Source organism: Scyliorhinus canicula, chromosome 3 (assembly GCF_902713615.1).
Source record: "Scyliorhinus canicula chromosome 3, sScyCan1.1, whole genome shotgun sequence".
Classification (NCBI taxonomy): Eukaryota; Metazoa; Chordata; class Chondrichthyes; order Carcharhiniformes; family Scyliorhinidae; genus Scyliorhinus; species Scyliorhinus canicula.
The window spans coordinates 13,234,237-13,248,670 of NC_052148.1; the positions used below are offsets into that span (position 1 = coordinate 13,234,237).

Here is a 14,434-nt window from a genome sequence, read left to right on the forward strand (position 1 = left end):
ATGATCTAAGTGAATGGTGAAGCAGGCTGAAAGGGCTGAATGGTCCACTCTGACTCCAGTTTCTAATGTATTCAGAGTCACACTCACCTACCCACACTGAGACTCATATTCCCTCTCGCACTCACTCACACTCACACGTCCACTCACACACAGACTGGCACATCTAAGCCATCTGCAAAGTAAAGCTGAACAGCTCAAAGTAAAGGAATCTTTTGTTCATTTTTTACTAAAACAATATTTACCAACAGAAAAAAAATAGTTTCTTTTTACACTAGACGTCTAATTGCAATCTTGAAATAAAAAACACACGACAAATAATCCATATATAGCTTAAAGATAGGAATAGTACAAATTTAAACCAGTTTGCTAGGGTGTCTAAGTTTGCGCTGAATATAACCAGCATCAGTAATTGGATCAACATTCAAAGTGCAAAGGCTGTAACTCTGTTGCAACCTCTAATCAAGTTATATACCTAGAATGGTACTCAGAGTAGGTTTATACATATATATACTTTAAGTAGGAACGCAGGATATATATGTGTTTGTTTTTAAAGATAGTCTTCTGTCTTCCGTTGATCTCACAGGTTTTCTCTTCCACCAACTTTCTTCGGATATCTTTTCCTCTTCTTTCTCTCTCTCTCTCTCCCTCTCTCCCCCCCAACTTGAGTTGGTCAAATCCTCTTCTCTTCCTCCGCCGCTCCCCATCTCTTCCATTTGTCCCGAATTATCACTCTTTACCTTCTCAGTCGGAATTCTCTCTTTGCGACTCTCCCGTGAATTTCTCCCGTCTAAAATCACCTCCCTTACGACAGACCACAACGGAAATTCAGTGAGCGGGTTTTCCCAGAGGGGGCCGTTTCGTCTTTCTACCTTGTACATTAGTTTATCAAAGAGTTTTCTTTTTTTTTTAAGTTCAGGTGTGTTTGCTTTATTGTTGTTGCTTCAGTGGGGTTTGGTGAGAGGTGGCGGGGATTTTGGAGTGGCCCCTCCACCCCCGTTACACCGTGGAGCCCAGCATTGACTCTGTCTCGGGGTCTATCTCGTTCTGGTTGGCATCGAGTCCAGAGAATTTGACTTTCAACCCGTCCACAGGGTGGACAACTGGCACCGTCAACATGCGGGGGAAAGTCCTGGTGGCCAGCTCGAACCGGCTGGTGCTGGCCAGCTCCATCGCCAGCACCTTTAGGATGAGCTTGGCCAGCTCTCTGCCCAGGCAGCTCCTGATCCCCCCTCCGAAAGGGATGTAACTGAACCGGTCGCCTTTGTTCTCGTCCCGATCTTCTCCGAAGCGGTCAGGGTCAAAGACCTCAACGTTCTGGAACACGGGAGCCGTGTCGTGGGTGTCCCGGATGCTGTAGAGGACGCTCCAGCCTTTGGGAATCTGGCACCCCTGAAACAAAACAAACCCCAGGAAATAGTTAAAACGCCTGATTGAATAATTTAAACCTGACTTCCCTGCATTGAGAATGAAATAACAGAGGGTGGGCCTCACTGGTCTTGTGGCGCAGTGGGTAGCGGACCTGCCTCGGAGCCTGAATCTCTGGATTCGAGTCCCACCCCAGGACTGAAACCAAGAAAGATAATGCGGTGAAGCAGGTTGAGTGTGTCAGCCTGCAAGTCCTTCTAAATATACCAATGGGTGCCGGTAAGATCAGGAGAGACTACGGTCAGCCACACTTGATGTGGGGTGGCCCCCCTCAAGCTGCAAGCTCCTGGCGACAGACCAGCGACCTTTCCGGGAATCACTAATGATGGAAACAAATGAAAGTCTGCCTGAGAAGAGAATTGGAATTGCCTCACTGGGCTCTGAGGTGATAGTCCAATATTGAGATAAAGAAACATGTGTATTTCCACAGCACCTTCAAAAATCTCCGGCAATCCCAAAATACTTCACAAGGCAATGAGGTAGTTTGAAGTAAATCAGGAACCAATTTAGCTCAGTTGGCTAGAGAGCTGGTTTGTTATGCAAAGCCAGCAGTGTGCGTTCAATTCCTGTGCCTCCTGAGGTTTCTCATGAAGGCCCTGCCTTCTCAGCCTTGAAATCATCACCAGTCAATTTCCCCTCAAAGGGGAAAACAGCCTATGGCCATCTGGGACTAAGGCGACTTTACCTTTACCTTTGAAGTGTACTTATTGCTGTCGTGTGGGAAATTTGTGCCCAGCAAGATCCCAAGTTCTTAGTTTTGAAAGATGTTGTTGAGGAAGTTCTGGTGATTTGCTATCATGCATTTTGTAGATGGTGGTGGTGGAGGGCGTGAATGTTTAAGGCATATTATTCCCTGCGGTAGTTAGTTCCACATTCTAATCATTCTCTGATTAAACAAGTTTCCCAGCTGGGTGAGGAGATTGAGGAGGGGACGTGGGCGGATGCCCTGGAGAGAATGAATTCCTCCTCTTCCTGTGCGAGGCTTAGCCTCATACAGTTCAAGGTGCTGCATAGGGCCCACATGACTGGGACGAGGATCAGTAGGTTTTTCGGGGGCGAAGACAGGTGTGCTAGGGGGAGCCCAGCGAACCACGCCCATATGTTTTGGGCGTGCCCACGCTGGGGGAGTTTTGGAAGGGGGTAGCAAAGACGGTGTCGAGGGTTGTGGGATCCAGGGTCAAGCCAGGCTGGGGACTCGCAATTTTTGGGGTTGCAGTGGAGCCGGGAGTGCAGGAGGCGAAAGAGGGTTCAATCCTAGCCCCAGGTCACTCTCCGTTCGGTGTTTGCACATTCTCCCCGTATGTGCGTGGGCCTCCCCCCCCCCCCCCCCCCCCCCCCCAAACAACCCAAAAGTTGTGCAAGGTAGGTGGATTGGCTGTGCTGAATTGCACCTTAATTGGAAAAAAAAGAATTGGGTACTCCAAATTTATTTTAAAGAAAGGAAGTTAAGAGGACTTGAGCGCAGGAGCAGGGCTGTCTTACTGCAGCTGTACAGGACCTTGGTGAGGCCACACCTGGATAATTGTGAGCAGTTTTAATCTCCTTACCTGAGAAAGGGTAAACATGCCACAGAGGGAGTGCAGCGAAGGTTCACCAGACTGAATCCTGGGATGGCAGGATTGTCGTCCGAGGAGAGATTGGGTCAACTGGGCCTGTATTCACTGGAGTTTCGAAGAATGAGGGGGGATCTTATTGAAATTCATACAGGGCGGGACAGACTGGATGCAGGGATATTATGTCCTCTGGCTGGGGGGGAGGGAGGGCGGGCGGGAGGCTGGAATAAGGGGTCGCAGTCTCAGGATATGGGGTAGGCCATTTGGGGGCTGAGGTGAGGAGACATTTCTTCACCCAGGGAGTGAAGATCAAAGATCAGTAAGCTGTGGAGGACAAGTCGCTGAATATACCTACGAATGAAATAGGCAGATTTCTAGATACCAAAGGTGTCAATTGGTGCGGGGAGAGCAGGAGTGTGGTGTTGGGAGAGAGGATCGGCCATGATGATGTTGAATAACGGAGCAGATCTGAAGGGCCGAATGGCCTAACCCTGCTCCGATTTTCTGAGTTTCTACCTGGGAAGGTGATGGAAGCAGATGACATTGATTAATTCAACTAAAAATTAAATATATTTCTTTCGGGGGATAATATTTTGGGAGACAGTGTCCGATTATTTTGAGGCATGATGTGCGGTGGGTGGAACATGTCTGGATGGATCAGGTGACTTTGGACCTATTTCAAAGCTGGGGTTTTCCTCACCCTGTGTCTCGGTCTGTTGGAGATCAATTATTAGAGATTAATTAACAACTCCATTATCATTGAACTAGCAGCAGGATGGGAGGAGGCAAGACAACTAGACCTACCAACCTTTGTGCTATTGACTGCCCTTCATAAATACTTCACTGGCATTGGAACAGGGCTACATAAAAACAAATTATTTTACTCTTTGCGAGGCCTTTTCAAGGAAAGAGTTTGACTTGCACTTACGTCCAACTCGAACGTCTGCAGTGCTGTCCGGTAGCCGCCTGAGACAGGCGGAAGCAAACGCAGGACCTCCTTGATGACGCAGTCCAGGTACTTGAGGCGCACCACCGTGGCCATCCTGGGGGTTTCCTCGCACTTGCAGCCATTGTGAAGGATCCCATGATGCCTCAGCTCCTCCTTCAGTTTCTCTAGTACCGCTGGATGCTGCAGGAGCTGGAGGATCAGCGATGTCGTCGCGCTAGAGGTGGTCGCGAAGGCGGCAAAGATCAGCTCCACTGTGGATTCCTAGAAGGGGAGGGAAGGGAGGGGGGGCACATAGAACAATATTGAATTTACACGCCAATGGGCCAGCTGCCCCACGCCACGTGGGCCCCCTCTTCAGAGAAACACAGGAGAAGAGTTTAGCCCTTCAAGCCTGTTCATGGCTGACTTTGACACATAGATTGTTCCTCGGGATGAGAGGCATGTCCTATGATGAGAAGTTGAATGGATTGGATCTATGCGGCACCCTACAGAAGAATGACAGGTGCGCTGGTTAAAATTTACAAGATTCTGAAGACGTTTGGCAGGGCAGCTGTGGAGAGTAGAAACGGAGTGAACGTTCAGAGTCCAGTAGGACTTCTTCAGAGTTGAAGAAGAATCCAGATGGACTAGAGGCATTGGTTCTGTTTCTCTGGCCAAAGATGTTGCCAGACCTGCTGAGTTTTTCCCGCGCTTTCTGTTTTCATGTTCCCCAGTTATAATTCCCAGTTGAAAATGAAATGAAAATCGCTTATTGTCACGAGTAGGCTTCAATGAAGTTACTGTGAAAAGCCCCTAGTCGCCTGTTCGGGGAGGCTGGTACGGGAATCGAACCGTGCTGCTGGCCTGCTTGGTCTGCTTTAAAAGCCAGCGATTTAGCCCAGTCAGCTAAACCAGCCCTGTTTTGGACAACCTTGTGAGCAGGAACATTTTCTCTACGTCGACCCTGTTGAATCCTTCGTCATTCTCCCTGCTCATCTCTCAGCCTTCCCAGCTGCAGAAGAATTAAATATTTAGAATCGTTTTTGAATTTTATTTCCAATTAAGGGGCCATTTAGCGTGGCCATCCGCCTACCCAGCACATCTTTTAGTGTTATGGGGGTGAGGCCCACGTAGACACGGGGAAAATGTGCAAACTCCGCACAGGCAGTGACCCGGGGCCAGGATCGGGCCCACATGCTCGCCGCCATGAGGCAGCAGTGCCCCCCAAATATTTAGAAACATGGTGGGAGGATCGTATTCCTGCACAGTCACCATTGGCAAAATGCAAGGTGCTGACTCTGAGTGGGCTTAGGAGAGATATGGCAGCATGGTGGCACAGTGGCTAGCACTGAGGCTTCACAGCACCAGGGTCCCAGGTTCGATTCTCCGCTGGGTCACTGATTGTGCGGAGTCTGCACGCTCTCCCCGTGTCTGCGTGGGTTTCCTCCGGGTGCTCCGGTTTCCCACCACAGTCCAAAGACATTCAGGCTCGGTGGGTTGGCCATGCTAAATTGCCCTTAGTGTCCAAAAAAGGTTAGGAGGGGTCAATGTTGGGAGACTTGATGGGCCAAATGGCCTCCTTCTGCACTCCATGTTCTATTATTGAAGATATCATAGAAAGCATCGCTGCATCACAGCCTGGTATGGCAACTGCTCGGCCCAAGACCGTAAGAAATTACAGAGTCGTGAACACATCCCAGTCCATCACGCGAACCTGCCTCCCATCCATTGACTCTGTCGACACCTCCCGCTGCCTTAGGAAAGTGGGCAGCATAATCAAAGACCCCTCCCAACCAGCTTATTTTCTCTTCCAACCTCTTCAAATGGGCAGAATATAAATAAAGTCTGAGAATATGCACTAACAGATTCAAAAACCAGCTTCTTCCCTGCTGAATGACCCTCTTATAGATTGAACTGACCTCTTCACACATCTTCACTACTGAGTAGTACTACACTCCGTATGCTTCACCCGATGTCTATGTCTCTGTATTCACATTGTGTATTTGTGTTTAGAACATAGAACATAGAACAGTACAGCACAGAACAGGCCCTTCGGCCCTCAATGTTGTGCCGAGCCATGATCACCCTACTCAAACCCACGTATCCACCCTATACCCGTAACCCAACAACCTTACTTTTTCTAGGACACTACGGGCAATTTAGCATGGCCAATCCACCTAACCCGCACATCTTTGGACTGTGGGAGGAAACCGGAGCACCCGGAGGAAACCCACGCACACAGGGGGAGGACGTGCAGACTCCACACAGACAGTGACCCAGCCGGGAATCGAACCTGGGACCCTGGAGCTGTGAAGCATTTATGCTAACCACCATGCTACCCTGCTGCCCCAAAAGTTTGTCCTACTTTTTTTTTCGTGTATGGAACGATCTATCTGGACTGTACGCAGAACAATACTTTTCACTGTATACCTCGGTACACGTGACAACAAATCAAATCCAAATAAATCAAATCCAAGATCCACATCTCAAACTGATGGAGGCCCCATTCAGTACCAGAAGAACAGACGGGCGTTCAATGCCTCTGGCCAATCCTCCCATTCACTGACATTGTGGCGGAGCTACACTTTAACTCCATGTATCGTGGAGATGCTCACTCAGCAAATGTTTATCCATCTGAGTATTGAAAGCTCCAATTGCCTTTTGGGAAAGAGTTTAGAATATTCACTGGCTTTCGGATTAAGTTCACTTCCCTCGTTTCTGAATCTTCCATGCTTCTCTATACTCACCCTATTATGCCCACTTAACATTTAAAACTTTTTCAATTTTGTTATCCCTTCATGGGGTGTGGCCACTAATGTCCTTGAGGGAAGGAAATGTGCCACCCTTACCCGGTCACAGGAATACACATTTGTTGGCCATCAGTGGGCAGCACGGTAGCATTGTGGATAGCACAATCGCTTCACAGCTCCAGGGTCCCAGGTTTGATTCCGGCTTGGGTCACTGTCTGTGCGGAGTCTGCACATCCTCCCCCTGTGTGCGTGGGTTTCCTCCGGGTGCTCCGGTTTCCTCCCACAGTCCAAAGATGCGCAGGTTAGGTGGATTGGCCATGCTAAATTGCCCTTAGTGTTGGGTGGGGTTACTGGGTTATGGGGATAGGGTGGAGGTGTTGACCTTGGGTAGGGTGCTCTTTCCAAGAGCCGGTGGTGACTCGATGGGCCGAATGGCCTCCTTCTCCACTGTAAATTCTATGTAAACTACCCTTGAACTGAGTGACTCGCTGGGCAATTTCAGAGTCACTCACATTGCTGCGGGTCGGGAGTCACATGTAGGCCAGACCGGGTAAGGACGGCAGATTTCCTTCCCTAAAGGACATTAGTGAACCAGCTGGGTTTCTACAACAATCAGAGATAGTTTTATGGCCTCCACTGCGAGCCCCACCACTCAGCTCAAGTCTACACCACCGTTCAATCGTTGCTGATATTTTTCTGAACCCAATCTTCTGCCTTCTCCACATTACCCCTGATCCCCTTATTGATCCCCAATGTTTTATCACAGCCTGTTAATTCTTCATCAGAGAACTTCCCTTCAATACTCCAACCACTTCCTGCTCACTCTCCCCTATCCCTTCAATACTCCACCCAATCTAATCCCACTTCCTGCTCACTCTCCCCTATCCCTTCAATACTGCACCCAGTCTAATCCCACTGCCTGCTCTCTCTCCCCTATCCCTTCAATACTCCACCCAATCTAATCCCACTTCCTGCTCACTCTCCCCTATCCCTTCAATACTCCACCCAGTCTAATCCCACTGCCTGCTCTCTCTCCCTTATCCCTTCAATACTCCACCCAGTCTAATCCCACTCCCTGCTCTCTCTCCCCTATCCCTTCAATACTCCACCCAGTCTAATCCCACTGCCTGCTCTCTCTCCCCTATCCCTTCAATACTCCACCCAGTCTAATCCCACTGCCTGCTCACTCTCCCCTATCCCTTCAATACTCCACCCAGTCTAATCCCACTCCCTGCTCTCTCTCCCCTATCCCTTCACTACTCCACCCAGTCTAATCCCACTCCCTGCTCTCTCTCCCCTATCCCTTCAATACTCCACCCAGTCTAATCCCACTTCCTGCTCACTCTCCCCTATCCCTTCAATACTCCACCCAGTCTAATCCCACTGCCTGCTCTCTCTCCCCTATCCCTTCACTACTCCACCCAGTCTAATCCCACTCCCTGCTCTCTCTCCCCTATCCCTTCAATACTCCACCCAGTCTAATCCCACTTCCTGCTCACTCTCCCCTATCCCTTCAATACTCCACCCAGTCCAATCCCACTGCCTGCTCTCTCTCCCCTATCCCTTCAATACTCCACCCAGCCTAATCCCAGTTCCTGCTCTCTCTCCCCTATCCCTTCAATACTCCACCCAGTCTAATCCCACTGCCTGCTCTCTCTCCCCTATCCCTTCAATATTCCACCCAGTCTAATCCCACTGCCTGCTCACTCTCCCCTATCCCTTCAATATTCCACCCAGTCTAATCCCACTCCCTGCTCTCTCTCCCCTATCCCTTCAATACTCCACCCAGTCTAATCCCACTGCCTGCTCTCTCTCCCCTATCCCTTCAATACTCCACCCAGTCTAATCCCACTGCCTGCTCACTCTCCCCTATCCCTTCAATACTCCACCCAGTCTAATCCCACTCCCTGCTCTCTCTCCCCTATCCCTTCACTACTCCACCCAGTCTAATCCCACTCCCTGCTCTCTCTCCCCTATCCCTTCAATACTCCACCCAGTCTAATCCCACTTCCTGCTCACTCTCCCCTATCCCTTCAATACTCCACCCAGTCTAATCCCACTGCCTGCTCTCTCTCCCCTATCCCTTCAATACTCCACCCAGTCTAATCCCATTTCCTGCTCTCTCTCCCCATCCCTTCAATACTCCACCCAGCCTAATCCCATTTCCTGCTCTCTCTCCCCTATCCCTTCAATACTCCACCCAGTCTAATCCCACTGCCTGCTCTCTCTCCCCTATCCCTTCAATACTCCACCCAGCCTAATCCCATTTCCTGCTCTCTCTCCCCTATCCCTTCAATACTCCACCCAGTCTAATCCCACTGCCTGCTCTCTCTCCCCTATCCCTTCAATATTCCACCCAGTCTAATCCCACTGCCTGCTCACTCTCCCCTATCCCTTCAATATTCCACCCAGTCTAATCCCACTCCCTGCTCCCTCTCCCCTATCCCTTCAATACTCCACCCAGTCTAATCCCACTGCCTGCTCACACTCCCCTATCCCTTCAATACTCCACTTTTTCTTAATAAATTTCGAGTACCAGATTAGTTTTTTTCCAATTAAGGGGCAATTTAGCGTGGCCAATCCACCTACCCTGCACCTCTTTGGTTTGAGGTGGTGAAACCCAGGCAAACATGGGGAGAATGCACAAACTCCACAGGGACAGTGACCCAGGATCGAACCTGGGACCTCGGCGCCGTGAAGCAGCAGTGCTACCCCACTGTGCCACCGTGCTAGCCCCTCACTCCACTTTTTCATCTGCATCCCTTATCAGAGAATTTGATGTATTTAGCCGCAAAGACGTTCTCTCCCACATGGTTACGGGATTCATATTGAATCCGGGACCCTGGAACTGTGAAGCAACAGTGCTAAACACTGTGCTACCATGCCACCCCGTTCAGTCAAACCAAATGGAAATGTTTTGACTATTTGATCTGTGATTATTCACATAAACCCCCAGTTAGGAGCCAGTGCTGAAAAAAAGGGAGGCGCCCAATGTGAACCCTCTTTTGCAGACCCCACCCACAGTGCAATAGGACACCAACTGATGATGTAATAATGGCAGAATAAAGACAACTCGAATCACATTCTCACCAAGCCAATTCTACTCCAGTTTGTCCGCCTCAGGGAGAGCTGTGCAGAGTAACTCGTCCGTCCCTGAAAGGCAAACGAGTAAAACTCCGGAACATTCCGCCTCGTTCACAGCTTCGCTATTCAACCCCGCTGTCATCTCCAGAAAATGTTTCTCCTCACTAACCTCCGCCAGCCTCCCTCTCTGTCTCCCCTGCACCGGACGTACTGTGTCCAGTGGAGCAATAGACCACCGCAGCCTGTTCCTCTTCCGAGGGACACTGGTTCTGTTGCCAACCAACAATTTATTAATAAAGGCTTTTGGGGGCCGGGGGGGGGGGGGGGGGGGGGGGGGGGTGTGTGCCAGGATTGAAAGAGTTAATTACCTTCAGTTCCTGCATGGTGAGCTCTTTCCCGTGCTCCCTGGCGCTGTCTATCAGAATGTCCAACGCATCTGAGTAATCTTTATCCTGTTTGCTCTGTAGCTTCTCGCTGATGGCTTTTTCCAGGTATTTATGAAGGTTGTCCCGGGCTTGCATACCCTGCAGCAACCAAAAGAGGAAGATACAATTCAATCCTTATTGGTCAGGCCAAAACCCCATTGTACATCATTCAAAACTAACTTGTATATACACAGGGTCTTTGACATAATAAACATCCCACGTTGCTCCACAGAAGCTGTTATCAAACCAAATACTGAAACCTGTGAAGTGATAAGGTATGAGCTTGACAACGGTTTTAAGGAGCCGTTTAAAGGGCAGGGTAGAGGGCGGCATGGTGGCGCAGTGGGTTAGCACTGCTGCCTCACGGGGCCGAGGTCCCAGGTTCGATCCCGGCTCTGGGTCACTGTCCATGTGGAGTTTGCACATTCTCCCCGTGTTTACGTGGGTTTTGCCCCCACAGCCCAAAGATGTGCAGGGTAGGTGGATTGGCCACGCTAAATTACCCCTTAATTGGAAAAAATGGATTGGGTACTTTAAAGTTTATATTAAAAAAAAATAAATGGCAGGGTCCCGGAGGTTTCATGGAGGGAATTTCAGAACTTCGGGCCTCAGCAGCTGAATGCACGGCCACCGTAGGTGGAGCAAGTGAATGAGCGATGTGCCAGAGATGATGGGATGAGAGAGAGCGAGTGAATAGGAGCAGGGCAGAGATATCAAAGGGATCTCAATCTCCATTTAGCGCTGGCCTCCTATAGACCTCTCCCCCCCCCCTCCCCCCCCCCCCCCCCTCCCCCCCCCCCCCCCTCCTCACAAGAGTATAAACCTGGCCCCATTTCCATCCCCTCCAGCTTTGACAAAGAATCATCCAGACTGGAAACCTTAACTCCCTTTCTCTCTCTCCACAGACGCTGTCAGACCTGCTGAGAATTTCTGGGTGGGATTCTCCAGCCGGCCAGCCGCGTACTCCTGCCCGGCGCGCCCTCGCCAGCAGCAGGATCCTCTGTTCCGGCAGCCGGGCCAATGGGATTTGCCATTGTGGCCGACCCGCGGGGCCTGGGCGCGTTGCCGGCAGAGCGGAAGAGCCCGCCGAGGGAGAATTCCGCTATCTGTTTTTGATCTCAAAGGGCTGTCGGGCTGGAGGACTTCCTGGCAATAGGAAAGGGATTTGTAAAGAGCTATGAAATTTTACATCCAAGATGTTTGCTTGACCAGGAACCGAGGTAAATCAGCGATGGGAACATAAATGGAAGGGCAGCATCATTCCAGATGAGCTCCAGAAATGTCAGCCCATCGCCAGTGGGCACCGGACAGCTCCACCTGCACCTGTGCCACCTTTCACATCTCACAAACAAGAGAGACAGCTATAGGCTAACACCCACTTCGGACCCTGGTAGCAGGATTGTTATCAATCTAAACTCAGTCCTGCTCTGACTACCATGAGAGAGAGAGTAAGAGGAGAAAGAGAGCAGACAGTGCTATGCAATCTTTCCAGAATCGTTTAGAAGTCAGCTCCCTCTGGACAACAGAACAAGCAATAATCAATTACATTGCCCTCATCCTGTAACAAAATCTCTCTCTTTGGACTTTTACATTCAATCCAAACAATGACAGAAGAGTGCAGGAGCTGGGTTAACATCAGTAGAGATACAGTCAGTAACACAGGGTGCTGGGGGAGAGGGGTTACTGAGTGACAGTGTGAGGGAGCTGGATTAATATCAGTAGAGATACAGTCAGTAACACTGGGTGCTGGGGTAGAGGGGTTACTGAGTGACAGTGTGAGGGAGCTGGATTAACATCAGTAGAGATACGGTCAGTAACACAGGGTGCTGGGGGGAGAGGGGTTACTGAGTGACAGTGTGAGGGAGCTGGATTAACATCAGTAGAGATACAGTCAGTAACACAGGGTGCTGGGGGAGAGGGGTTACCGAGTGACAGTGTGAGAGCTGGATTAACATCTGCAGAGATACAGTCAGTAACACGGTGCTCGGGGAGGGGTTACTGAGGGACAGTGTGAGGGAGCTGGATTAACATCAGTAGAGATACAGTCAGTAACACAGGGTGCTGGGGGAGATGGGTTACTGAGTGACAGTGTGAGGGAGCTGGATTAACATCAGTAGAGATACAGTCAGTAACACAGGGTGCTGGGGGAGAGGGGTTACCGAGTGACAGTGTGAGAGCTGGATTAACATCTGCAGAGATACAGTCAGTAACACAGGGTGCTGGGGGAGAGGGGTTACTGAGTGACAGTGTGAGGGAGCTGGATTAACATCAGTAGAGATACAGTCAGTAACACAGGGTGCTGGGGTGAGGTGTCACTGAGTGAGTGTGAGGGAGCTGGATTAACATCAATAGAGATTCAATCAATCTTGACGGCGAAACCCAATCATTTAGTTACTTTCCACGTCAAATGACCCACCTTCCTGTAACCACTAAATGGAAAGTCGAGAGGCAAGGAGAAGAGATTGGCAACAAGTTGTTCAAAACTCTCTGACAGGATGTCCAGCTCAGTCTCGGAAATGCGGAATCCCAGTAAGACCCGGACTGCAATGCGGAATGTCAGTTTCTTGGCCTCCTGGTATACTGTGATGGGTTCCACACTGCTGCTCCAGTCTCGGATACCATCCTGGATGGCTTGCTGGATCTTGGGAAGGTAACATTCCAGGGCATCATGGCTGAAAACCTTGGCAAAGATCTGGAAATTGAATCAGATGAATGGAGATTTTAATTCATTCTCCGTATGTGAGTGTCACGGGCACAGCCATGATTTATTCCTCAGTTTTGATACAAATGAATAGATTGACGGACCAATTCAGAGAGCAGTTAATAGCTGACTAGTGTCACATTTAGGCCCAGATTTAATAAAGACTTTCGTTTCCTGTCCACGAGGACACCATTGAACCAGTTGGGTGTTTATGACGATCTCACAGTTTCAATTGGGTTCTCAAAGTTACAGGGAAACGGGTGTGGTGAATGTCATATATGAATGTATATATTCTAATTCACACTGTTGTTGTAAACGCAGTAGCGCCATCCTACCACTAGGGCGAGTAGCGCTGGGAGCACTTAGGAACCCTTGGTTCCGCCCACGACTCCTCCCCCTAGTGCAGCTGTATAAGTATCCGTGTCCAGAGCCAGCCTGGGTCACTTCGAGTTCATCAACGGGTAACAGGCTGGCTCTGAAGTAAGTCGATTAAAGCCTAGATTCACATCGGAAACACGTGTCTGGTGAATTGATGGTTCCATCAACGGGATAAGGTTTCTTCGTTACATCATTGACTTCAAAGATTGTGGTCATAAAGGCTACTGAATGGATATCAATTCTTACTTTTAGTAAGCTTTCTACCACCAGATTAAAAAAAAAATTAAATCAAGTTCAAATTCTCCAGTTGCCATGGTGAGACTGCTACGCTGAATTATTATCCAATAAAACCACGAAACAAAGATATCCGCGGACAGTGTCATGTCTCCGCCTTCCCATTGGCTCCCTTCCTGCTGAGGCGAATGGTAATTTAGGATTCAGGAAAATGGTAAAGAGGGATTGAGGGTAACAGTGAGGAGGGATTGAGGGTAACAGTGAGGAGGGATTGAGGGTAACAGAGAGGGGGGATTGAGGGTAACAGTGAGGTGGGATTGAGGGTAACAGTGAGGGGGGATTGAGGGTAACAGTGAGGAGGGATTGAGGGTAACAGAGAGGGGGGATTGAGGGTAACAGTGAGGTGGGATTGAGGGTAACAGTGAGGGGGGATTGAGGGTAACAGTGAGGAGGGATTGAGGGTAACAGAGAGGGGGGATTGAGGGTAACAGTGAGGTGGGATTGAGGGTAACAGTGAGGGGGGTTGAGGGTAACAGTGAGGGATTGAGGGTAACAGTGAGAAGGAATTGAGGGTAACAGTGAGGAGGGATTGAGGGTAACAGTGAGGGATTGAGGGTAACAGTGAGGGGGGATTGAGGGTAACAGTGAGGGGGGATTGAGGGTAACAGTGAGGGGGGATTGAGGGTAACAGTGAGGGGGGTTTGAGGGTAACAGTGAGGGGGATTGAGGGTAACAGTGAGGAGGGGTTGAGGGCAACAGTGAGGGGGCATTGAGGGTAACAGTGAGGGCGGATTGAGGGTAACAGTGAGGGGGGATTGCGGGTAACAGTGAGGGGGGATTGAGGGTAACAGTGAGGAGGGATTGAGGGTAACAGTGAGGGGGGATTGAGGGTAACAGTGAGGAGGGATTGAGGGTAACAGTGAGGGGGATTGAGGGTAACAGTGAGGGGGAATTGA

The 14,434-nt window shown here is 49.8% G+C and overlaps 1 protein-coding gene across 1 annotated transcript; it reads right to left on the reverse strand.

The window, feature by feature from the left end:
• Positions 1–200: 200 nt before the first annotated feature.
• On the reverse strand, positions 201–12,876 carry LOC119963822 (cytochrome P450 26B1-like). Its single transcript, XM_038793129.1, has 4 exons — positions 12,582–12,876; positions 10,109–10,264; positions 3,907–4,188; positions 201–1,389 (listed from the first exon to the last, which is right to left on the reverse strand). Exons 2-4 carry the CDS (start codon positions 10,259–10,261, stop codon positions 997–999), a joined length of 828 nt encoding a protein of 275 aa, XP_038649057.1. The 5' UTR covers positions 10,262–10,264; positions 12,582–12,876; the 3' UTR covers positions 201–996.
• Positions 12,877–14,434: the final 1,558 nt, after the last annotated feature.

Excerpts from the sequence above, each read along its gene's own strand:
- LOC119963822 (XM_038793129.1), bottom strand. The coding sequence starts at position 10,261 with ATGCAAGCCCGGGACAACCTTCATAAATACCTGGAAAAAGCCATCAGC. Across the intron at positions 4,189-10,108 it reads TCACCATGCAGGAACTGAAG|GAATCCACAGTGGAGCTGAT; the intron begins GTAATTAACTCT and ends CTCCCCTTCTAG. Across the intron at positions 1,390-3,906 it reads TGCAGACGTTCGAGTTGGAC|GGGTGCCAGATTCCCAAAGG; the intron begins GTAAGTGCAAGT and ends GTTTTGTTTCAG.